Source organism: Rhipicephalus microplus, chromosome 4 (assembly GCF_043290135.1).
Source record: "Rhipicephalus microplus isolate Deutch F79 chromosome 4, USDA_Rmic, whole genome shotgun sequence".
NCBI classification, from domain to species: Eukaryota; Metazoa; Arthropoda; class Arachnida; order Ixodida; family Ixodidae; genus Rhipicephalus; species Rhipicephalus microplus.
Window position 1 is genome coordinate 1,683,220 of NC_134703.1, and position 24,343 is coordinate 1,707,562.

Sequence of the window (24,343 nt, forward strand, 5' to 3'; positions counted from 1 at the left end):
CATTTTATATTCGAGTTTTCTTTCTTTTTTTTTCAGTGACAAGTGCACCAAGTGACAGATTTACTCATATTCTAAGCACTTCCGCTCATTCACTTATTTTGAGATTTCTTAATTAGAAGAAAACAAGTTTTTAAAGGGATGATTTAAATTGCTGGGCTTTAACGTCCCGAAGCCACAATATGAGTGTCAGGGTTGTCGTAGGGAAAGGCTCGGGTAAAATGGACCACCTTTCGTTCTTTAACGTACGACTAATTATAAGTAGACGTGTATTTTTATTATACCTGGGTAACACTGCTGACACCAATGTTTCGCTTGCAGTTGCTGTTCGTCGCACGAATTAGCGACACCACCCTCTGTGCCGAGCGCCAGCATGGAGCGTTTACCGCTCGCTAGGGCAGGGCTTGGAAGCCTTCTTGCTTGCGTCTTCAGATCTGTGCTACTTTTGCGCGGGAGAACGAGGGTGTAGATCTGCGATGTTCTGCCGGGTGCTTCTGATGAGCGCGCGGGACTGGCAGCATCTGCTAGAAATGGCCTGTGCTTTCCTACCAACTACCGTGTCTTGCCCTGCGAACACTTGCGTCTTGTTGGTGTTCGTTACGCCTTGACTAGCTGCTACTCAGCCACACCATCTCAGAGCCTTCGTGAGACCCTTCTTACTATCCCGTCTCTCTATTCCTGCAACACCCGAGTTCCTTCATGTGACGCTGTTTTGTTGGTGGCAGTAAATGGTGGCGTATACATTTTGCAAGAGATCAGTGAGTAAAAAGAACACCAGCTAGATCAAGAGATGAGAAAGCGGAGACTATTTTCAGCCTCAAGTGAATTTATGATTCTCAGCCATTGTCTCTAGTTGTAACTGTCTATACAATGTCCCAACATAGTTCCAATGACGTGTTTTAAGTGCTGTCTTGCACGCAAAATGCTTGTTTCGGCCAACGCTTTTAGCTGTAAATGCCCCCCCCCCCCCCAAAAAAAAAAAAAAAAAACATTGTCCTATCTTCAAAGAATCAATCCAATGTCTTCGGCTTTTGTGAAAAGACACCGTAACATGAATAATTTTGACAAAGACAGCTGGTAATATTGCTTGGATCCTCGAGTATGAAAGATGTGCCACTTTTAGAAAAATCTATATTTTTTCACTGTTTTAAATACATGCATTTACTAAACATTCATCAACATTGTCACGTGGTCGTGACTTTAGAGAAGAGAGCAGTCGGCGGGTTCAATATGAAACTTTTTATTTGGGCGAAACTGCGCATGATAAATGAGAAGTCAAACTGCCGGCGATACACGCTGGACACTGATAGCGGTGGACGGAGCAACGACCACTGATAATCTCATCTGAGGTTTAGACGCCTCGACATTTGTACGTGCGGCTGCGAAAGATCGAGTCTTATTTAAGGTGACCGTGATTGTTCCGAAATAAACTCCATTGTTCGTGATTACATGATCAAACCTGTCAGGAGATTCTATAATAATCTGGGAGGTTTCCACACATTCGTGCGTGGTTTGCGAAAGGCAGTGATACTGCGTGTAACAAACCGGTTACATAGAAATACTGTGGCAATATTGTTACGTGAATGACGAGTAGCTCGCACTGTTGCCTATTTACAAACTATATTCTTAACAGTGGTTGTAGTACAGGCTGGTTCAGCCTAGAGCCCGAGCAGAGAGAGAGAGAGATTTTTGTCGTCTTCGTCGGGTGCATACGCATATGGTTCAAGAAGCTGGCAATATACATGTTTCAATATGTATAAAACTATTGCACGGATGCGTATCAGCTTCACCATGGTGCGGTGGTATTGCTGATTTTCGGCATCGAACTCACAGACAATTAATTGAATGAGTTAAAAGTGCGTCCGGCATTTCATGAGCTGTGTTATTAGACGATGCGAGATAATAAAAGTGACAACTCATTCACGTAGATGCAACATGGCGGCGGTCAGGAATATTAACTTGTCTTTAAAAGATGGGTTATGGGCTCTCCATGCTGTCAACGCATGTGTTAAAGTTACATGCATCAATTCCGTACACGCCTTTTTGGGCTCTCCCTACACAATGCATTGAAAACTTATTATAATAAACGTGGTCAATATCGCTTAATTGTTTTCATCGATTTTGCCGAGAACCATTATATGGCAAACTTGACTAATTTCTAAGCGTACAAGCACATGCTCATTTTGAGAGCACGAACAAAAGACGCTTATTTCTCAAACATCACGAACCAAGTACATCTTCTGAGAACCACTTTGTGAATTATTTTTGCTGTATAGTTACCTGATATTTTAAACTCGAGTGGTGTGAGGGGGGGAAGATAAAGAAAATAGCACTAGTATATAATTTCTTTTCATATGTACGAGTTTCATTGGCCTGATTTGAACTTCAAGTCTAACACAATTCAGTTAGGCTGCCTAATCAACTGGTTTCTGCATCTTGTACTTTTGAAGGAATAGATGCAAACGTGATTTAGCTCATGAACGAAGAACATTGTAGCGCTTCTGGTAATCGTGAAATGACATCAATCTCACCTTGCTTGACGCAATGCCTATTCGTTTCTACAACAACCTATTCATTCGGTACATTCTTCTATATTATAGCATAAGCCGACACCTGGGGCCCTGCGTAATTTATGGGAGGACTGTTCTCCGTGGTCTGTTTTGCGCGTTTTGAAACACAGGCGAAGACAAAGGTGCCCGGCAGCTCCACGCTCGGCTTAGATGAACCGTGCTCCCAATTGTACAATCTAATTTATGGGATTGCTGTCAAAGCCATATCGAGTAATCTATAATACTCACACTTTTTAACGCCGTTTTCTGGACCCCCCTGCATTACTTACACGAGGCAATAGATGCTGCATGAAACTGTGCTACGCCTGACCTTAATTCGGTTGTCGACAAGCGCGAGTCGCGGCTTTCCTCTCGCTTAAAACGTCAACTTTCCCACGCCGGCGCTCCTTCGCGCTCCTTAATTTTCTATGCACTATACGCACTTCAACAGGTTCCATTATCCGGGTACGTGGTGCTGCTCGCATGCACAAGGCGTTTTATCGGGCGTGAAAGACCCGACTCAAGCCTCTCTTTTCTTCGATCCGTGGTGCTCTCACAACTTTTCCGGCTTATCTGTCCGTAGAAGATTGTTAGTTTCTCGCTCCCGAGGCATCCCCCGAAGGTTTACTCTCTGCTTACGGTTCGAACAGCTTGTTCCCGCGCTATTGTTTCGCATACAGAAGGAGGTTTGGGGAGTGGGTGGGGGGGGGGGGGTGAGGCGGTTGAGCTTCCTCGACGTCTTCTTCTACTCAAAGGCCGGTGTAGAATGTTTCCATGCCCCCGGTTATCCGCGTCGTGAGATACTTTCTTGCGCGCGTACCAACGGTTTGTTTCCTTTACTACGTCTCGACCGTTTCTCTTTTCCTGTTTTGTTATCGAGTGTTGCCATAGTTGGCTTTTCCGTGTTATCTTTACACTCCACCCGTTTCCCCGTGGTCGGCCGTGTCGGGGTTTGTACCACTGACTCTTTCGTTTGTTTCAGTGCGCGCATCATCAGTGTTTGCGAACCCGGAACACTTTATGATCGGTACAAGAAACATTGTTACACGGCCGTCAGAGTTCTAATGTGACGAGATTTCAAGAGAATGTTTCCCGTGCTCTGATATTTCTCGAAATGGCTGATTGTACAAGTTGGGAATTGGTAATACTTGAAGTACGAGCTTATTACCAAAAACGTGCACTACAGTAGTTATACAACTGGACAAGGTAATGCTATGTAAAAGAATGATTACATTGTGAGGCAGCATAGTTAACCTAAAAATTGACCTGACCTTTCTTTGTTACATGTGTTCTTTCCGGCGCTGAATGGTAGTATTAGCGCAACCGCAGTTAGCGTAACCATGCACTACACATTTTCTATTTTCTTCAAAGCTGTTTTTTTAAAGCTTCAATTACAATGAAAAGATCAAAAAGAAGAGTTTCAAAAAAGTGAAGATGGCTAGCTGCAATTTTAGCCGCACACAATATACATAAAAAAGTGAAAACAAGCTCTAATGAGACTTGAAAATAGATGTTGAATCCGCCATACGCATTTTCATAAAGTATACACGCAAATAATGTGGAAGTTTAAGTTAAACATCAATATTAAACTACCACGACTTCATAAGTCTTAAAATTCATCATGTTACTTGTGCTGCCTATGGCTCTCAATTACTCAGTCATACAATCGTGAGGTAGTTAACCCAATATACGTTTGTTATAACCTCAATGATTTATGCAACTATTACGAATTTTTTTGGCGAAAGAGGCGCGAGCAGTTGGTTTATCAATCTTACACCTCTGTTGGAGGAACCTAGAACTAAAAATGGACGCGCAGTAGAGATATGAGGACGTACGCAAACGCTGTGGTTAGCCTACCCTCTAATGTAATCTAACTTTCCGTCTCTCTCTAATCCGCTTGCCTTCCCTGGGAATCCAGTTAGTACCTCTAATGAACAGCGGTTATCCCGTCTACGCACTACAGGCCCGCCCATGTCCATTTCCTCTTCTTGATTTCAACAATGATATCCTTAACCCTGGTTTCTTCCTTGATCTACTCTGCTCTCTTCTTGTCTCTTAAGGTTACACCTAACATTTTCCTTTCCGTTGCTCGCGGCGTCATCCTCACCTTAAGCTGAACCCTCTTTGCAAGTCTTTTGGTGTCTGCTCCGTAGCTAAGTACCGGCAAGTTGCAGCTGTTATATACCTTTCTCTTGAGACAAGTGGCAATCTACATGTCATGATTTGAGTGTGCTTGCTAAATGTGCTCCATCCCATTCTTATTCTTCTAGTTACTTCAATATCGTGGTTCGGCTCCGTGATAATTACCTGTCATACGTAGACATAGTCTTCTACAACTTCAAGCGCACTATCACCTACCTATCTCGAAGCGCTGTTCTCTTCCGAAGTTGCTGTACATTACTTTTTTTTTCCACAGATTAATTTTAAGACCTGCCTTTCTGCTCTCTTTGTCTAACTCCGTAATCATGAGTTGCAATTTGTACCCTGAGTTACTGAGCAATGAAATGTTATCGGCGAAGCGCAGGTTGCTAAGGTGCTCTCCCCAAACTCTTATCCCTAACTCTTCCCATTCTGAGCCTCTGAAAACCTCCTGTAAGCACGCGGTAAATATCAATAGGGAGATGGTATCCCCCTGCATTACACCCTTCTTCATTGGTATTCTGTTGCTTTCTTTATGAAGCACTGTGGTAGCAGTTGATCCCCTGTAGATTTCTTCCTGAATGTTTATATATGTTTCGTCGACGTCCTGATTCTGCAGTGTCTGCATGACTGCTGATATTTCTACTGAATCAAACGCCCCCTCATAATCTATGAAGCCTATGTATTGTGGTTGGCTGTATTCTGAGCATTTCCCCATTACCTAAATAATAGTATGATTGTGGTGGATTGTTGCTTTTTTTTTGGTTTATTCATTTCTAATGTTGTCCTAATTATGTGAGCAATTGAGGCAGATGAGATTAGGAAATTTGCGGGTATAAAATAGCAGCAACAAGCACAGGGCCAAGTTGACTGGCGTAACATGAGAGAGGCCTTTGTCCTGCAGTGGACGTAGTGAGGCTGAGAGTGGGGGTGGTGGTGATGATTACGATGATGATGATGATGATGATGATGATGATGATCTCATCCACCTATTGTTGACTCACGTAAACGTAAACAGACAATAACGTAATCGTTTTATTGCCATGGTACACTGACGTGTGTTAAAAGCAATGCGAAGCTGTGCTTTTGTGAGCAATAAGAGCTAGTATATCGAATTCGCGCAATATGATGATATGTTTGAGGTAGTAAGAGTCAGAGAGCTTTCCGTTAAGGCATCCGATGTCGTCAATACTTTTACAGTTGGAATATGCGTTTAGCCACCGTCACCTTTAATAAACGATTTGTGTTTAATCTCATATTGCTCATGGCTACATACCTGAAACCTGTGCACATTTTTAAATGTAAGGAACTGCATCTTTACTTACTCAAAGTTTTGTTGCTTGGGTAATAAATCATGAGATCAATGTATTCAATTGCTCTCTCGTTTAATTTTTGGCATTTGGGTCTGTTTTACCACAGCACTTGCTGTAAGTCTGTGGCAGGGATAGATGGGCTTGGAGTTGACAATTTTTAGGCACACAAAAAGTAAATACACTTTATACCTACATAACTCCATCAGAAAACAGCACCGTTGTGCTCGGTAGCAGAAAATATTGTCTAAAAATAATAATGAACGTTCTCGCCTAGAGACTGGCTTGCTCTTTGACTGTGACGATGTGGCATAATCACACTTTGCGACTATGGTGTGTTCATCAATTGAGCAATGTGTGCATGCTGCTTCTCTTTCTAAGTGCTGTCATTAACTTGTAGACGCTAGGCTATGACAAAGAAACAAGTGAAATGCATTAAACTTATTCCAGCTTGCCGTAAGATACTTTTTATCTTTCACCTGCACTTTTAAGTTTTCCTCGTTGGTTGAAAAAGTGTAATCTATCTATATCTATGTAGAACTTGCCCAGTGCCATGCTTCTGACAGCACAGTATCTTATATGAAAGTTCAATGTTGAAGCAGTAGAATAAATGATGTTTGTGTGTCAATCAATATAAATTATTCACTTTCAAAAGCCGCCGGTATTTGCCCTTTTGGCAACCACGATACATTTCAGAAATATAACAACGACGCAAGCACTGATAGCGCCATTTTGCGAGAGAGTCATAAAATCGTGCGATAAAGTGTAGTGCGCATTTGGGTGGGCACACCTACTTAATGAAAGATGCACGTATGAAAAAAAATGACATATTTACTACGACGCGTGTGAAGCAATTACGCAGCTTAATCCCATGAAACACGGGATAGGTGTACTAATCACTAAATGGACACAAGTTTAGGCCCAAAGGTTTATTTAAAGTTTATTTCTGATGTTTCTGTATCGAAATATATAAGCTGTTAAATGGCGGTGTTGCAATAAAGTAAGGAGTACAAAAAAAAAATGTAGTGTCCTCGCAAATTGCCAAGGCTAATTACTTTCGTCGAGCTGCTAGCTTAATCTGCTTCAATCGGCGTTCATTTTCTCACTGTCTAGAAGTTCCGAGATTTTAAGTAGCGCACGAAAAAATTTTAAGACCTAAAAGAAATGTAATAATTTTATGCGCCAGAAAGTCACCGCCTTTAACGCGGTGCATGCTGACACGCTAGTACTTCGTCCAGCAGCTGGCTCACAGCTGCTGTCGTCCAGGGAGTGTGCAGCTAATCAAGTCAGTGTTCGAAGTAGCGGCATTAATCAATTTCTCGCTAATCTTCCCTGCGGTCCTTCGGACATCCTATGCACCAGCCCGAAACTTGCCTCCGCATCACTGATTTTCATCGTTAGTTTCCTGCAGCAGACGTCTTGCGCACTGCACGATACGGCTGATTGTCCGTGACCTTATATTTGTCGCTCTAATCGCCGTGTTGGCCCAACGTGTAAGCAGTGAAAGTTGAATTGTATGCAGCGGGGACAGGCGATAAAAGGAGTGATTCCCGATGAGAAAATGGGTCTTGTAGAACCTCGCCCGCTTGCCTGAGTTGTACTGGTTCGAGAAGCACCGGGAAGAAACTGTTTTTACTTGCCATAATTATAAGATTTAATTGCCTGCTTTTTTGTTTTATTGTTTTATAGGAGGTGTTAGGCATACGCAAGCAGCTGCTTTGGAACACCTCGCAGCTTATCGCTTAATTGGTGTGCATGTTCTCAGACAAAAGTATTTTTCCAGTTATATAAATGGCGCTCCATTTTCATTGAGCAATTGATTGATCTAGCTATGAACGTACGTTAAGGCATTGTAGTATGCAAAAGCACGTGCTTGATGTGGACACGTTCGCCGACGCGTACGCCAAATACAGCACGCAACTAGGCCCGGCTCCGCAGCTGCACGGGCATGCTGTTAGTTTTTTTCTTGCAGCACGTTTGTAAAGGGCGCACTGGCGTTATGTGAAATCGGACTGGTCTCATCTTTTTTCGTGTAATTTTAACGCACTTTCTCTTCAATGAACTTTGGGATGAAGAACGAGCATGTAAATATCAAACCTAAATGGAAAGATGCATTGCTTTATTAACAATATAGGGAAGGTGTACTAGATTTTCAAACACGTATTGTACTTGCAGGTTTCTAAAAAACCTCAGTGCTTTTTTGTGAGTCTTCCTTTAATATTTCTTCAATCCTCGCATCGAAGCTTTGAAGCATTTGTGTTAATTAGGCGAGTGTAATGGAGACATGTTATGAAAGAATAAAAACACTTCAACACATGTGGGGATATGAACTTCTGTAACGAAGCGTAGTGTGACTTGGCGTGACAGAAAATGGCACAAAGTTTGCAGTGTGCGACCTGTGGCTCAGTAAGCAAGTAGCTGTCAATATTTTTCATCATCTGGGTCTAAAACAACGAACGTTTTGCTGCAGATAAACTTGAACGCTTGGCCAATAGTTTTTGTCTTAGGCTTTTAAAACCTATCCTTTGACAGCTTCGTAATTTATTTCACTGATTTGATTATTAGATTTTACAGGCGGAATAACGTCTGCGTTCTTTTAAAAAAAGTAAATTGTAAAGCGATACTATTTGTGTAACATGGGCATCTAGCCAGAACTTAAATTTCAGGTCGTTCACAACCATGAACTAATATCCAAAGGCTTTATTCAACTAACAGGCCGACAATCATTCTCAAACCAGCTACCCAAAAAAATGTGGTATATAGTTTAATAGGTTTCCTGATAATTGAGGTCGCCCAAGTTCAAGAGAAAGGTAGAATATCTGGTTTCGATTATTTTGTACATCGAAAATATGCTCAGCTATGGGTGATAACAAATACTTAAACTTTAACGTAGTGTCCTTAGCAGCATACACGATGTTCGTTTTACGTTTTTGGTGCGTTAATAACATAACATTACTAGCTGACTCCTCAACCGTGCGTTCAATTTCAGCGCTCAACTAGCTGAGCAGACTGCTTGACAAACCCGCTGTTAGTGAACATGATGGGCTCAATTATAAGTGCATGTATGTATATAAAAATGCAAGTAAACCCACAAAACGCAGCAAGCGACTGAAAATTGTACAAGTGGCTCTGTAAAAAGAAGCTAAGATTTACGTATTGTAGAAGAAACCAGAAACACTGGAGCTTCTATTGGCCTGCTGGTAATGAGTGTGTTTTGTTTTTTTTAATGTACTATTAGTAAAACATAACTTTCGGTCTTACGCTGACCTGTGTACCTGTCCTCTGGTTGCGTCACTTTACAAAAATATGTTTCTCGCGTGTGAGATGTTTCTGTGCTGTTTTTCATTCTCCTTACCCCCCTTTTCCAGCATGTTGTAGACAGCTGGCCTAACTGGCCAACTTCATCATCATTTTGTTTATTACTTCTTTCTCGGTCACCACCTCACTGGTAGCACAGTAAACATCCTCTCTGTGAGCTGTGTGATATTCCTACGCACACTTTACGGCGTCAACCGCACTGCACAGTTTTATTACCGAGAGACTACCGTCTTTCTTCGCACGGCTGTCCGTCGCACAGCTCCGCTTGTGATATTCGACGCGGACAACACGGAACTGCGGCCAGATACCGTTTCTGGCCAGCCAGCCATCCGGAAATGCATCAAGAGGGCTGCTGACGTTGAACCGCTGCGGGGAGCGACTCTCGAAATTTAATTTATCGTTTCCGAAAAAAAAAAGGCTCTTTGTTTTTTTTTACTGTGAGCTCGTTCGGTTTTTGCTATGAATTTTTTACTCTATATTTTTTTCCGCGTAGATTATTTGTGGGGTTCCACCCGTCTTCATTTTCTTTTACTCTTGTGCTAAGCTGACAAATTGCCGCGGTGTGGGGATCACTTTCTTTTTATCATGCCCAGCTCTTTACCAAAACGATCGTTTGCCTTTTTATTTACTATATTTTAAACACAAAGAGATGAGGTTTAACAAATTTTAAACACTTTTTCTTAACATCGTTTAATTTGTATCTACTTAAAAATGTCTTTCATGAGGTATTTGAGTTGTGAAGCAATAGCTGTCCCTAAGCGACGTGGTCACATGCGCGAAGACTCTTAGCTGTACTCCCATTCAAATGTCTGGCAAGGCTGGATAAGTCAAAGAAGCACGCCTGGTGAAGATGTAAGAAAGCGAGGCGAATAATAAAATAAAAACACGAATCCTTAATGCGAACTTGTGCTGTGCGCTATAATGAAGGTTGCTGACGTGCGCTGAAGCTCATGGTGCGAACATAATGGACGGAAAGTTCTTTTTGTGATACCATGAGGACTGCAGTCAATATAAATGTACTGTACTGGCCTATTTGTTTTCGCCTACATTTATTTCAGTAACCTAAATCGTCTTAGACCTTTCGTAAGCAACATGCTCTCACACTGGCTGGTTAACTGTCTCGGATAATGACGCACTCTAAAGGTGTTGATGAGTCCATATTTATTATCGTATAACATTCTCGCGGGCCCATTTTTTTGTTTTTTCTCGTCTTAACATTATTAATGTGGTTTTACATTGGGAAACAGGGATTGTTGAAAATAACAGAAATAATAAAGCCAGTCATTGGGTGGCTTCATCCTAACAAGGTGCCTGGTAAAGGGCTAGCTATAGCCAGTAATCTATCCGAAAAATGGCTGCGCGCTGTGAGATAGTACACGATAAAGAACCCGGGGAGGAGAGAGGGGGGCTATGTTATAAGGTGCTCTCCACGACGGCGCCTCTCATCGCCTGAACATAACCAAACACGCGAGAAAAATGACCTAGCTATAACTAGTACCTCGCTCAGGACGTTACGAGTATATCTATAGTGCCCCGTGGCAATGGCAAAAATCACAGCACATCCACGGAGTGAATGATGATGAATGGGACGAAGCGTTCATCAGTCTGTTCGCACTTCCGTCCATTCATTCGTTCTTGCTTCCGTCCGTCAGTGCGTGTGTCCATCCGTCCATTTATCCGTGCACCCGTTCGTGCATCCGTCCGTGCGTGCGTCCGTCTACCCATGCGCCCATCCGTGAGTCCGCCTGTGTGTCTGTTCGTGTGTCCGTCCGTGCGTCCATTCGTTCGTCAATCAGTGCGTCAAGCAGATGGACTGACGGATGTGTCCAGTGGATGATTCATGATTTGCCGATAAAACCTTCCGAAGCTTCGCCCCACTCATCATCATTCACTCCGTGGATATCCTGTGAGGTGCTTACTACATACATGCACGCATATAGGGGACGACCGAACCACGCCTTAAGGAGCTTCGCCCCTAAAACACGCTTTTTACTATGTTTTGTTTATTTGGCTTGTGGTGTCCCTGAATGATTAGGATCGATCTCAGGCGGCGCTGATGCCACAACGTTTTCCGTGAGTAAACATCTCTTGGTTGGTGTGTTTCCCATTGCTGCCTCTTCCTGTCTTAATTATTTAGCGCCCACTGGGTCATCAGTGAAGCTTTGCACAATGGAATCTTCCGTCGCGACGCAAGATTACATATATCATTACGGACTGCACGTAGCTGTAAACGAACGCCAGAAGCATTTAGGTATCCTTGGTCCAATCAGATGACTCCTGGCGGCCTTCCGTTGCTCTTTCGGGCTACCGACGGCTTCGTTAATGCAGTCGCGCCGCCCCTTTCTAGGCGGCACCTTTGTCCCGAGTGTCTTTGATGCATCGGACGAAAACAGTGATGGGTAAACCCTACGCCACTCTTTCACGTTTCTTCGCCTCTCGTAGCTTATCATTTCAGATTACTGTTGTGTCTTAGCTTCACGAAAATCTCGCTTTGTTTCCGTGTTATGAGAGGGTGGGCTTTTCAAAGTTTAATAATAATAATAATAATAATAATAATAATAATAATACTAACTGTATGATTATGAGCCCACCGTAGTGGAGGGGTCCGGAAATTTTTACCATTTGGTGTTTTTTAACATGCACTCACATCACACAGTACACGGGCCTGAACCATTTCGCCTCCATTGAAAAGCGTCCACCGCAGCTGTGATCTAACCTGTTAACATTAAATGAGCCACCGAGAAGTTGTCAAATTCTTGGCTGCTTTCACTGTTTTGCATAAATGCTGACAGTTATGACGGGTGATCTAGGAGAACCTATTTTTTTTTTTTTCATGCCTCGTGTACGAAGCCATAAATCCAAAATTAACGTATTCGCGAAATGTTTTATATATTAGGCGTTTTCTTGAGAACTACATCTGTAAACTCATATTTAGGGAAAGCTAGGTACATCCATTAGGCCGTTGTAGCGAATATAAAAATGTGTGTCATAACTTGATATCAAGAAAGTTTAGGAGCTAAGTTCCTGTTAGTTTAAACTTGTCCAGCGTAAGGCGTAACCGGCAGTGTGGACACACAAACTGCAGCTGAGTGAGAATATTCTAGATGGCGCTGTACTGCTACTCTCTAATTGCCTGCTGTCGTGTGCTCAGATTTGGGTGCACGTTAAAGAACCCCAGGTGGTCAAAATTTCCGGAGTCCTCCACTACGGCGTCTCTCATAATCATATGGTGGTTTTGGGACGTGAAACCCCACAAATCAATCAATCAATCTAATTGCCTGCTGCGCGGGCTGTGCCTCGGTGCGCAGGGAACGACTGCCTCTTTGTCTCTTGGATCGTCACCGTACGTGTCGTATTGTTGGTGGGGCATGGACGAAGCGGAGGGCCGTCGTGGCCCATGTTCGTCGCCAGACAGACAAACAGACAGGCAGCAGACAAACGGACAGGTAGAACGACAGACAGACGGACGGTCGGACAGGCGGATGCATGCATAGACGGATAGACGGACGGCCACACGCAAGCACGGACGAGTGGATGGACGAACGGAAGCATGGACGGATGCACGCACGCACGAACGAACGGCCGCATGGATGGACGCACGCATGGACGGACTCAAGGACGGATGGAGCAAAATCAAGGTTCTTTCCGTTGTTGAGAAACCAACTCTAACCACTCGGCGCGCGAGACGCACCACCCCAGGTGGTGTAGCAAAGTGGGAGAACACAACGTGCTGCCGCTATTTCAATAGCGGCGATTGGCTTGCTAATCGCTTGAAGATGACGCAGAAACGCCGGAGAAGTTCTATAGGCTGAGAATAACTTATATTCACAGACTGTACACATTTTACAAAGTGATGGACATCAAAGTCACGAAAAAAAAAGAAAAGAAAAACACTTTGGAAATTAACCGTCTTCTGTAGGGCGACCCTACGGGAGTCGGCAGAGCCGGCGGTGCCTAACACCTCAAGCCCGGTTCAGAACCCTTGGCGGAACTTCGGGGCCTCTTCTTATACCCTCGGTGCTCCGCTCTTACACAACTCTCGGTGAATCGTCGCCTGCTTGTCCACTTAGAAGACTCCCTCGTGTCGCCAACCCACCCACTTAGTTGATGAAAAACACGCCACGATGACGCAACCTTCGTGCATGTGTGAGGGCTCATACCCTCTCCCCAAATAGCACAACAACCAAAATGTAAATGACACAAAACTAGAAAAGGTCATAGAGGCAAGGGCCAACTCCGCGGGGCACAATTATTAGACAGAGCTACACGTACTGGGTATTGCGGCCATAGGATGACTTCCCTGTAATACTTCAACTTCTTAACGACGAAGCAATAACGCGTTTGTCCCCGTTGCGCTGTAAGAGGAACCGCTCGCTGACCGCCCGTGGTTGCACTTACGAGCTCAATTGCGAGAATTAGCGCGGGAACAGTAGAAGACATGCCACTGCCACCATACGCGCCAAATCGCCGATTAGGCGCCCGATTGCTGCGACATCTGCCAAGCTCCCTCGTGTCACCAATCCACCCGCTTCCGTGAGCCACCGGAGCTTACCCGAGCCGGGACAGAAGGTTGCCGGTGATCTCCGAGTTTCGCGACGCACGCTGCCTCAAAACGGCGTGTGCGAACACCGCATACGACTGGGCTGCAGCTGAACCGGAGTGAGGCGTCACTGCGCCGCTCTTGAAAGATGTTCATTGATGTGCCGACGTTTCTAATCCCCGTTGCCGACGTGGTGGTTGGTTTCTTTTTCCTAATTTAACAGGAACTCGTAATGCTCGGCCGTTTTTAGCGCGGCAGAACTACGCGGGCTACCATGCTGGCGCCCTACTATCTGAGTTCACGACAAATCCGGTTGGACACGCTTCTACCGAGTGCAACTAAAGCAATGCTGCCTGCCAACGGCTCACGTGCCTCTCCAAACTTACGACCCTAGGCAAATAAAATCAGAATAAAAATGCCACCCAACCAATTCTTAGCGCGGTCCTACAGATCCACAAATGGACGCAGGGACGGACGGATGCACGGACGGACGGACGCACAAACAAATGGACGCGACTCTTCGCTCCACTCATCATCATTCACTCCGTGGATATGCTGCAATTTTTTTACATTTATTTTTGGTGTAGTTTTGGCTCTGCCGCATGCATACCCTTTTTGTGGCAGAACAAGCTTTACAGTGTTGTGGTGGTGGTATTTTTTGTTGGAGGAGGTGAAAGTAATAGAAGTTTAGCCTTAATTTGAATTTATAAGTCTATTCCTACCGCTCGATTTTTTCGCGGGACGCTCAAGAATATGTATTCTTCTTCCAGGGCACGGAACTTAACGAGAAAAATGTACACTTCGACAGGCTGCGCGAGTTGACCGAGCGGATAACATAAATGGGCAGAATGCTTGCATTGCCATTTTGCAATAGCTTCTAGGACAAAAACTCGCCAAAGAAGAGGCATAACTTTCTCTCACAATGATTTACAGCCTTTCAAATATTGTTCCAAAGCCTCTGAGCGCGTGATCAAGAGCGGATAAACGAGTGCTGGTCATAAGTCTCCGTGCTCTTGCATACTAATTCTTCAGTCCTAGAGCAGCATACTTAGACTGTACAAAGTAGCCTCAGCGTGATAAGCCGGTGTAGTTATTTCTAGATAATCCCAGGGCCTTTTTAGCTGCTCCAATTTTCAGCACTCTATGGTGACTTACTGAAGCTATTTTTCCTTTAGTTGTTTTTAATGAAGATATCTATTTACGTGTCTATGTTTTCTCGCTCATTGAAAGTGGCCTAAGATATTATGGAAATTTAGAACATGCCCTGCTTTAGCTGGGGGCGCTCGCAATAATGAACGCTGTTTCCATGTAAACAGTTTGTCGCGGCTCGCGTTCCTAAAGCGGCAATCTTTCGTCTTGCATTGGGAGATTGAAACGTAGCTATCAGTTTTCGTCTTTTTCTGTACAGCAAAAATGAGCCCAAATATTGTTTAATTGAACCAACGTTGCCATCAGCACAACACGTTATTGATTTTCTTTTCCAAATGCTCAAACTTGACTAATTTACGCAAACAACGTTGTACGCTTGAGACACAGTTACACGCTTGTCACGTGTTTCATGGTGGAACGAGAAAAATTTATTATAACCAGTTACGTTCGTTTCAGTTTGGGGAAGGTAAATATGGCGGTTCAAATCGAATGCTCAGTGTATCTGCTTTGACGTCTTTTTTTCTTCGCTTCGAAAGTTGTACAGGCCACACTTCTGCACAGGTGCTTCCGTTGCCGTTCCTGTCATGCTTTTATCTTCATCTGTAAAGACGTAGTGCCATTTTTTCTGATGTTGACTTTACCTTGTCTTCCGTGGCTGGCGATATTGCCGCTGTCTACATCTCGCCGCAGACTTCAGCGGTGATCACGGCCGCGTTGCGTGTCGATTTTCTGCTCCGCCGAGTCCCTTTCCGCTGGATGCGCTTTGATTGGCGGCGGCTGCAATCGCTAGTGATGGCAGGTGCTCGTTGCTTGCTTCACCGTTGGCGGCACAATATGTCCCCAGGCATCCGATTGTCTCTTTCCTTGCCGTGTCTCGTTTGCTTGGACGGACGTGTTTTTCTATGAGTTTACATTTATTTCTCGTCCTATTCTCGTTTATTTTCCACATTGAACGTTTGACCTGCCATGGTGGTCTAGCAGTTATATTAATTGACTGCTGACCCGAAGAGCGCGGGTTCGAATCCCAGCCGTGGCAGCCATTTTCCGACGGTTACAAAATGCTAGGGGCCCACGTGCCTGCAGTTATGTCCACGTTGAAGAACCCGTATAATGGAAATTCCCGTAGCCCTCTGCTACAGCGTACCTTGTAGTCATATCATGATTTGGGAATTTACCCAGACAATAATTATTACATCTAAAAATATAACACATAGTTTCATTTCTAGAGCCGCCGTAGTGTCACAAAGATTATTACACTCGGGTGCTGACCCGAAAGACGCGTGTGCAATATTGGCTTTCGGGGTCTCATTTCGATTGAGGAGAAATGCCAGAGGACCGCGTACTTCGTAATTTTAGTTCCTGCCAAAAAAAAAAAAAAAGCGTAAGTGGTTTCTATTTTTCTGACGCCTACACTCCGGCGCCCCTGATTACATGAGTCGCTTAGAACCTTCAAACCCTGTAAGTCAACAGGTTTTATCACAGCAGTATTTGTGGAAGTGAATAAGAAAATATAGTCTACTCATACTCGAAATTACCTTCTAAGTAATCAGCGAATTCTGGGAAAGCGCCACTTGCTTTAGAACGTGGCTGTTGTTAAATATTGTCAGGCTGGTTATGGTCATTCTAGCAGTTTGACGTGCCTGTTTGTAGTTTCTTCGTAGTTTTATTGTATCCTTACCTTAGAAGTACGACCGCAGCCGTGACGTTTTAGTCTTCTCTCGCTATGCAAACTATGTTTCTGTGAAGTTCTGTTCTGTATATCAGCCTAAAATCTATAGAAATGCTCTTCATTCCACCGTAACACATCCTTAGGAGCACGAAATAATTAAACTAGAATAATTTTCTGTGAGACTTTCAAGGCACGTTGCGAATCTCAGTCAACTATATGCATTACTGAGTCGTCTTATGAGAAAACACTCGCCGCTACCAATTGGAGTGCTATCAACATGCCAGGGCTTTTACGCAAACTGGAGTCGTTGGCCGGCTTATCGCGGTCAGTCAACTGTCGCAAAGCCTAAACGCACATATATCTGCTCTACGAGGTTTTTCGTTGCACTCGTTTAATGTACGCGTCATCTAAAATGCGTGTACCAGTTAATGCACACACGAGACGAACCTTTCTGGAAGTTACTGCTATGCACGAGATGGATTTAACCAACTGCCCAGTAACTAGTAATAGGCGTATTTTGCTAAACTTCTCTACTCACGTCGTTGAATACATGATCCCCATGATGGCCAGTCGTAGCCTATGTATCGGCAGACACACACAATCGAGAAGGACTTCAGATTAGCGTGTTTATTTTTGTTATCACGAGAGTGAGACTGCCTTCACTTTCGTAAAAGGCAACGTCACAGACAGATAGCAAGAATATTGTTTCTCCATGCAATGAAAACGTGTAGAAGCGTAGTGAGAGAACATGCGTGTACATTATGTAAGTGTTTATGCTCGCCCTGCTAATCAAAGGGACTGAGGAAACAAAAGTTTGAAAACTTTAGCACGAGGTGTCTTGGAGAAACTCTTATTAGAGGTTGTTTCACGTGATTTCTCATTTTATGTAATATCTTCATGCAACTGCCATTCATGCAACTGCCATTTAACTGGGAAAAACACAGTTTCATTACCAGAGCTAAGAATTGAATGCCATAAAAGAAAGAAAAAAGGAATGCTATACGTAGCAAGGCTAGCACCTCATTCTTTCAGACTGCGATCTGGCGTAATGAGCCTAACTGAACATAAGGAGTGCTACCGTGGCAGAGAGAGAAACAGCTCTAGAGCTGTTGATGGCTTCAGCGCAAGCTTTGCGATGGGAGCATAGCATTTACACGTGTGTAGATCGTCAGCTGACTCCTCCAAAGGCACGGCGCCTGCGACCACAGGTGACCACGCCAAACATGTCCAAATAAGCATTTTTGCCCAAGCCACGCAAGCCATCTCTCATAGTTGCGTTGCCCCGGCATGGTATAGTTTAAATGTCATACTGAACATGACGACCGCGGCAAGAATGCGCCATGAGTATGCTATCGCAACAACAAGCTGTTTTTTATGTAAATTGTGGAGTACCAATCCTACCGTCGGCAGGCAGCAGTGACTGTCACGGATTGAGGGTTCCAGTATTTCTGACACATTACTCGTTGATTTGAGCTTTCTGTCCCAGAAATACGTAAGGTACAAAAGTCTCCCAAATGAACGCGCTAAACTATTGTACTTGGACCTCGGAGCTGTTCGAGCTAAATAAAAGACAAGTCTTTCCATCCAGCGTTTACGATACTAGATTAGCTGCTCGCGAAATACGAGCAAAACGACAAGGCACGAACAAAACGACGGTACGCTCTTTTTAATTAGCGGGAGAACGAACGCCCTTTTTGACAGTGACTCCGTTCGCAGTTCCATTTTATGCTCATCCGGGAATTCGCCTTCTGCTTGGAAGTCTCGGATGACCTGAATTCATTTCCTGCCGTAAGCCACGTAATTAGTTAGCCTTTAGCGACGGAGATAAGCGTAGAGGCGGGAGAACATCTTCGAATTTCAAATGAAGAAAAGAGGAAGCTATTTTGTCATTGGCAAAGCGTGACCGAGGAAAGGTCTTGCTGGAATTAATTGGCTGTGTAGCTACAAAAGATGATTGATATGTGGGGTTTAACGTCCCAAAACCACTATATGATTATGAGAGACGCCGTAGTGGAGGGCTCCGGAAATTTAGACCACCTGGGGTTCTTTAACGTGCAGCCAAATCTGAGCACACGGGCCTACAACATTTCCGCCTCCATCGGAAATGCAGCCGCCGCAGCCGGGATTTGAACCCGCGCCCTGCGGGTCAGCAGCCGAGTACCATAGCCACTAGACCACCGCGGCGGGGCAACAACAAAAGATGTAAAATCGTTCGGTTGTTGATGTATTTTCCTAATGACTGCTGGGCGAAATTTATCTTTTTCGTCCATCTTACTTTGCACGTGAGTTTATTGTATTGGTAACCCCTCCCCCCTTTAAATCTCGCTGCACCTAACGTCGTTTAGTACGGCCTCCGTGATCAGATAAGTGACTAGCTTCCTGCACCTGACATGCTTTTGCAAATCCAAGCCTCTGTGATCGGTTCGCTTTGGACCAAGCGACAATGTCGTGCGATTAAGTTTTCACGGTACATCGTGCGCCTTAACGAATTGTAGTGATATGTGATGCAATGATGACGTTGCACGGTGACGTCACTGACGACATCAGATACCACCAAAATTTGTAGTGCCACACGACGTCTCATCATGACATCAGGTTACATTGGGGTCATGTGTCTTTTGGTACACCGTCAAAACACACATTCACTTCGGTATCACGTGACTTTAGCCCAACTTTTATTTACGAAGCTTTTTTTTCATCATTCATGTTGGCACCAACGCCGAAAGGGTCTCGCCATGTATCGTCAGGTCTCGCTAAACCCCTAAAACTTCTTAACTCAAAAGCCATGTAAGTTCATTGCTTCAAAAAAGACGTTGCAGAAGTTTTTGGTGCACTATGATCATAGGATAGCGGGAAAATAAACTGAAAATTGTATGCTCAAACTTTGTGCTGAAACAATGAGTGGACAAAAAAAATAAGCACGAAGCACCAAATAAAAGAACGATTGAAGCGCAGCGAAACAATTTTTGGTTGCGCACTTACGTTTCAACACGCATGTTTGTACTCGACAGGGCAAAGCAAACAAACTGTACAAAAAAACAAATAAACATCATGAGTGGTGCTCGCAATTAGGCATGCACGTCTTTTTTCTTTTAATCGCATTCTCACTTTGACTCAAGGGAAATAAATGCTGCTAACAGTGGTCGTTCTAATTAAAAAGCCATTTGTTAGCGTCGGTAAGCTTTTGTGGATATTTCTTGTGTTGTAAGCATACAAGTTAAAAATGAAGCTAGGAAGTTTGTCTGTGCAACAAAAGTAATTATCGGCAAAGGTAAATTTAAAAAAATGACAAGTCAAAGGTGGCAGTTATGCTTTGCTTCCTAAACAAGAAAAAAAACCTCAGATAAAAAGGGTTAGGACAATGCAAACTGCTAGTACATAATCACGAATTAAACGAACTAAAACCAATAAAAATATAAACCACAAGGAAAAAATTATGGAACCTAAATATCTGTAAAAGCAAAAAAAAAAGTGGCCAGGTCACTGACTTTATATGGTTATATTTTCTTTCAGTCATTGCTTTATATAGAAATTACTTCTTTCATGCTACCATAGAGAACATCGTTGTTCTGATGTCTATGTCTAAGACATGCTCTAATATAAAGGAAAATCTCAAAGCAGCGCTACCATCCTCAATTTGAAGAAATTAAGGATCAACTTATGAAAGTAAGAAAGGCAATCTGTAGACCACGCGGTATATTAACAAGAGGCAAACCGTGCGGCCGGTATTTCACATTGTTCCGTCATCATTCAAGTCTCGCACTGATTTGGTGAGCTTTGACATTAGGCTGATGGTAAGGTATTCATAACTGGACACGAGGAACACTGTCAGTGACGAACAGTGCAGCAGGGCTTACGCCTTGTGTATGTATGTGTGCGTGCGTGCGTGCGTGTTTGTGTGTGCGCGTGTGTGCGTGTGTGTATGTATGTTTGCGTGCGTGCTTGCGTGCGTGTGTGTGTGCACGCGCGTGTGTGCGTGCGTGCTTGCGTGTGTGTACGTGCGTGTGTGTGTGTGTGTGTGTGTGTTTGTGTTTTACGAGAACTAAAATCAAGTTTTCGGTTTGCTTGTTGGCTCACAATGTGCGCATTCCAGATTTACTTATAGCGCTTGATTTATAGAGCAGCAAGATTTCTTCAATGATGCTGTTTACTTTCTAAAACTCCCTGTTTGGCTTCAGAAGATGGCCGTATGCTGGTGATAAATGGGTGGTTATACTGTTTTCAACTGGATTCAGATGCTTGTAATAGTGATGATATCTGGTTATCCCGTTAGCGAATAGCTCGCGTATGGTAGGTGGGGTGAGAATTAACGAATAGATGTAGCAGTTAACAGTAGATGTTTATGTGTAGGATTATTTACAAAGAATGATGTACAATGCAAAGAATCAGTGAAAACTGGATCACACATAAAAAAAAACAGAGCTTTCATGCACAGCGTGCACAGCATCCTACCATTATAAACTAAAGCTGAAAGCTCTGAAAGCTAGAAACAAGAGAACGACAGCGTGGATGGTTTGATGTTAAGAATTCTCAGTTCAGGTATTTACGCTTCATTTGCTTTGTTGTTCTAAAATAATTTTCTAATAACTTACGCTCATTGATGGTGACTTTCCAAGATTTGTGGTGAAAAAAGAAGTGCCATAGGCCACAGGCCAAGGTACAGGTGCAAAGAAAAGACCGAAATGGCACTTTGCGGGTGTTCTCTGAGGCTAAACTTTCGAACGCAATCGTTGTCGCCGTCGTCAACCAAAAACCTCGGGATAGCAACTGTAAAATCTCTTTGCCTCGAACTTAGAGGTATTTACTGATGTTTTGGGGCGCTCGTACGACTATATCTGTTGTCCGCGTTCTTCATCACATCGTGTAGGTGAAGTAGTGCACTTTGACGAAAAGAAAAAACACAAGAAAGGCACGACGCTAGCTACACTTGCAAACAATTTTATTTCAGCAACAATACTTCTTATATATGCACCCGCGCATCCCTGACTGACACAGGTAAGAACTAACGAGTCAAATGCATTCGTATCAAAGACTATGCGTGGGTGTGCAGCGCAACTCGTTGTTATTTTTGCGTTGCTCACCTACGTACATACCTCACAGAGTAGTTCAAGCGTCTACATTGATCAATGTGAAGCTTTGAGTTTCATGCTCGGTCATTCACATAGAGCCCACTTTACAAGCTCTCCCTTTAATGTAGCTGTGCTACGTCTAGAACATCTACCTTTTCATCCAGTTTTTTCTCGAATAAAACAGTCGGCTCGTTTTTGTTTTCTCTTTTCTCTACAGGTATCGTATCGGGCGTGCAAGAGTTCGAGAAGACGCCTTCTGACGCCGAGGTCAACCCAGGAACCGAAGTGCGGTTGCAGTGTCAGGTGCGAAACCGAAGAGGCGAGTGCGTGTGGCTGAAGAATGGCCACGCCGTGGGCAAGATCCCGGACAAGTACGACTTCGAGCGAGAGCCGCAGGACGGCGACTGTTCGGTGCTCATTCGCAAGGTCAACTTGGACGAGGACGACGGCTCCTGGCAGTGCCAGGTCACCAGGGCATCTCTGGAGGATGCGGCGCTCAACTCTAACGCTGCGAACCTCGTTGTAAGAGGTAAGGCTTTGGGTTTTCAAGTGCCGAGCACTTTCTGTGACCAGGCTGTTGTATGCTGTCGTATCCGGTCGTATTCGCTCGGCGTAACGCAGGCCAACCCACTTGTGGCATAGGCAACTGTTGCATATTGAGTGCAAGCTCGCGTCAAACAGAAGTCTTCTTCCTGTTGTTCTTCTAGCATCTTGATCATAATAATAGCGTAAGTCGTCTTCGTCGTTCTTTGAGCTCATTGATGATGATGTTAACGCGGGCAAAACCGCATGTGGCACAGCCAACTATAGCATACTGAGCACGCTCGTGCCAGATAGCAGTCTTCTTGTTCTTCGAGCGTCTTGATGACGATAATAAGCGTGGACATTACTACTTTGTCCTAGGAAACACGACAACACAAACCACGCATCAAAATCGAAAAATGGACCAAGCGTGAAATACAAAGTAAGGAAAAAAAAGAAAAAAGTGAGCAAGTACAAGTAAAAGAAGCGCAGCAAAATCTGAAATTAAAAGAACAAAAGGAAAGAGAGGTAGAAATATATAGAAAACAGAAGAGACACAAAGCCGGCTGCCCAGCTCCGCTCTGACTTTAGGCTTGGAACCATGATTACGAAGCTGGCATGATTTTCTTTGCGGTATTACTACTGCTTCATTTTAAATGTATTTTTTACAATAAATCCAGGTACGTATTCATTTTTTTTAAATATTACTTACTAACGAGCTCGGTTGTCTGCTATTTCAAATCCTCAGGCGCTTGGTTCGTTATATCGTGTGCTGTTCTTCTACCATATCTTCAGGAGTAGTGAAAGACAAGAGACGGGAAAGCCGTAAAAGCTCAGGGGGACGCGTTGTCGTTTCAGCTGTCATTTTGTAATTATAATTAAAATGTAAATAGGTTAGCGTGCGTGAACAGACAACACGTTGTAGATAGGCACCGAGCCTGCAACTTTCGGAGAGTGCGTCTGTTCTCTACCAATCGAGCTGCAGTGATTGAGTATCAAACGCGTATGCATAACTTGCAGGTTGGTTCGGTTTTCGCCGGTGGTGAAGTTATTATTTTTCTCACGTTAATTTCTTCCTTTTCATATCGTAACTTTAAAATACATTTAATATGCTACGAATAACTTGCCATTTGCCTCTCTTGTCTTCTTTACCTGTTGGTTGTCATTGAGCTTTTGTCGAAAAGAAAACAGACCTTTGATAAATCTTTCGTTAATTTCTTCAGCCGGCGGCTCTCACAGAAAAGAGGCAACAGCGTCGCGGTAAATATCACAAAAGAAAATAATGAAATAACACACACTTCCTCCAAGGGATTAGCCATGCGCTGGGTAAGCATTATTTTTTTTTTAGATTCTTCAGCTATGATTGGGAACAGTTGCTGATGCTAGTCATTGTTTATCCAATAGTATCTGACAAAACACACCCTCTATCCAATACCTATATTAGTCATTTTCAAGGCAACATTAGCCGGCCCTTAATCTAATTAGTCAACGCTAGCTGACTGTTGCTAGCTTGCCAAAATTAACCAGTAATGTCCACTTCTAGTTGTGTGCAAATAAAAGTGGTAGGCAAACTGCTGGAAGTATGCGTGTAAATGTGGTACACAAGGACAGCCGTCACCATTCAGCCTTTTGCACTTTCTCGAGAACTGGCCTGTTCATTTTAACACGGAACGCGGTACGCTACAGGCTGCCAACAAGATGACGGAAGATACGGATATCTGTTAAATAAATATAGCTGGGCGTGGTGCAATGTAGGTATATATACGGCTTACCACTTTTATTTTCTCGATGCTGAAAGACTTAGGCTACATCACTGCATAGAAGAAGGTAATAGTACGTAATAAGGAATTCATTCGAAAATATAAATGCATCAAATTGTCATATACTCCATCGCGTATTCTATAATGAGTGGGTCATATTTTGCAGCTGTACTGAAACAAAGCCAGTTGAAATCCTCCCCCTCTACCTAAATTTCACATTTACATTTTTATGACCATATCGGAAGAAGAGTTTCTCCTTTCCGACTATCGTAATGCGTTCTTCACTGAATGTCGTTCTCCAGGCAACCGACACAAAACAAA

General features: G+C 43.7%; 1 protein-coding gene across 1 annotated transcript in view; it reads left to right on the top strand.

Annotated features, from left to right (window-relative positions):
* The window catches only part of LOC142814067 (kin of IRRE-like protein 2), a 176,908-nt gene that overhangs the window by 88,306 nt on the left and 64,259 nt on the right, over positions 1-24,343 (top strand). The window contains exon 4 of the mRNA XM_075892005.1: positions 21,958-22,269. Within this exon, the coding sequence (XP_075748120.1) occupies positions 21,958-22,269 (312 nt within the window). The remainder of the gene's footprint in view (positions 1-21,957; positions 22,270-24,343) is intronic.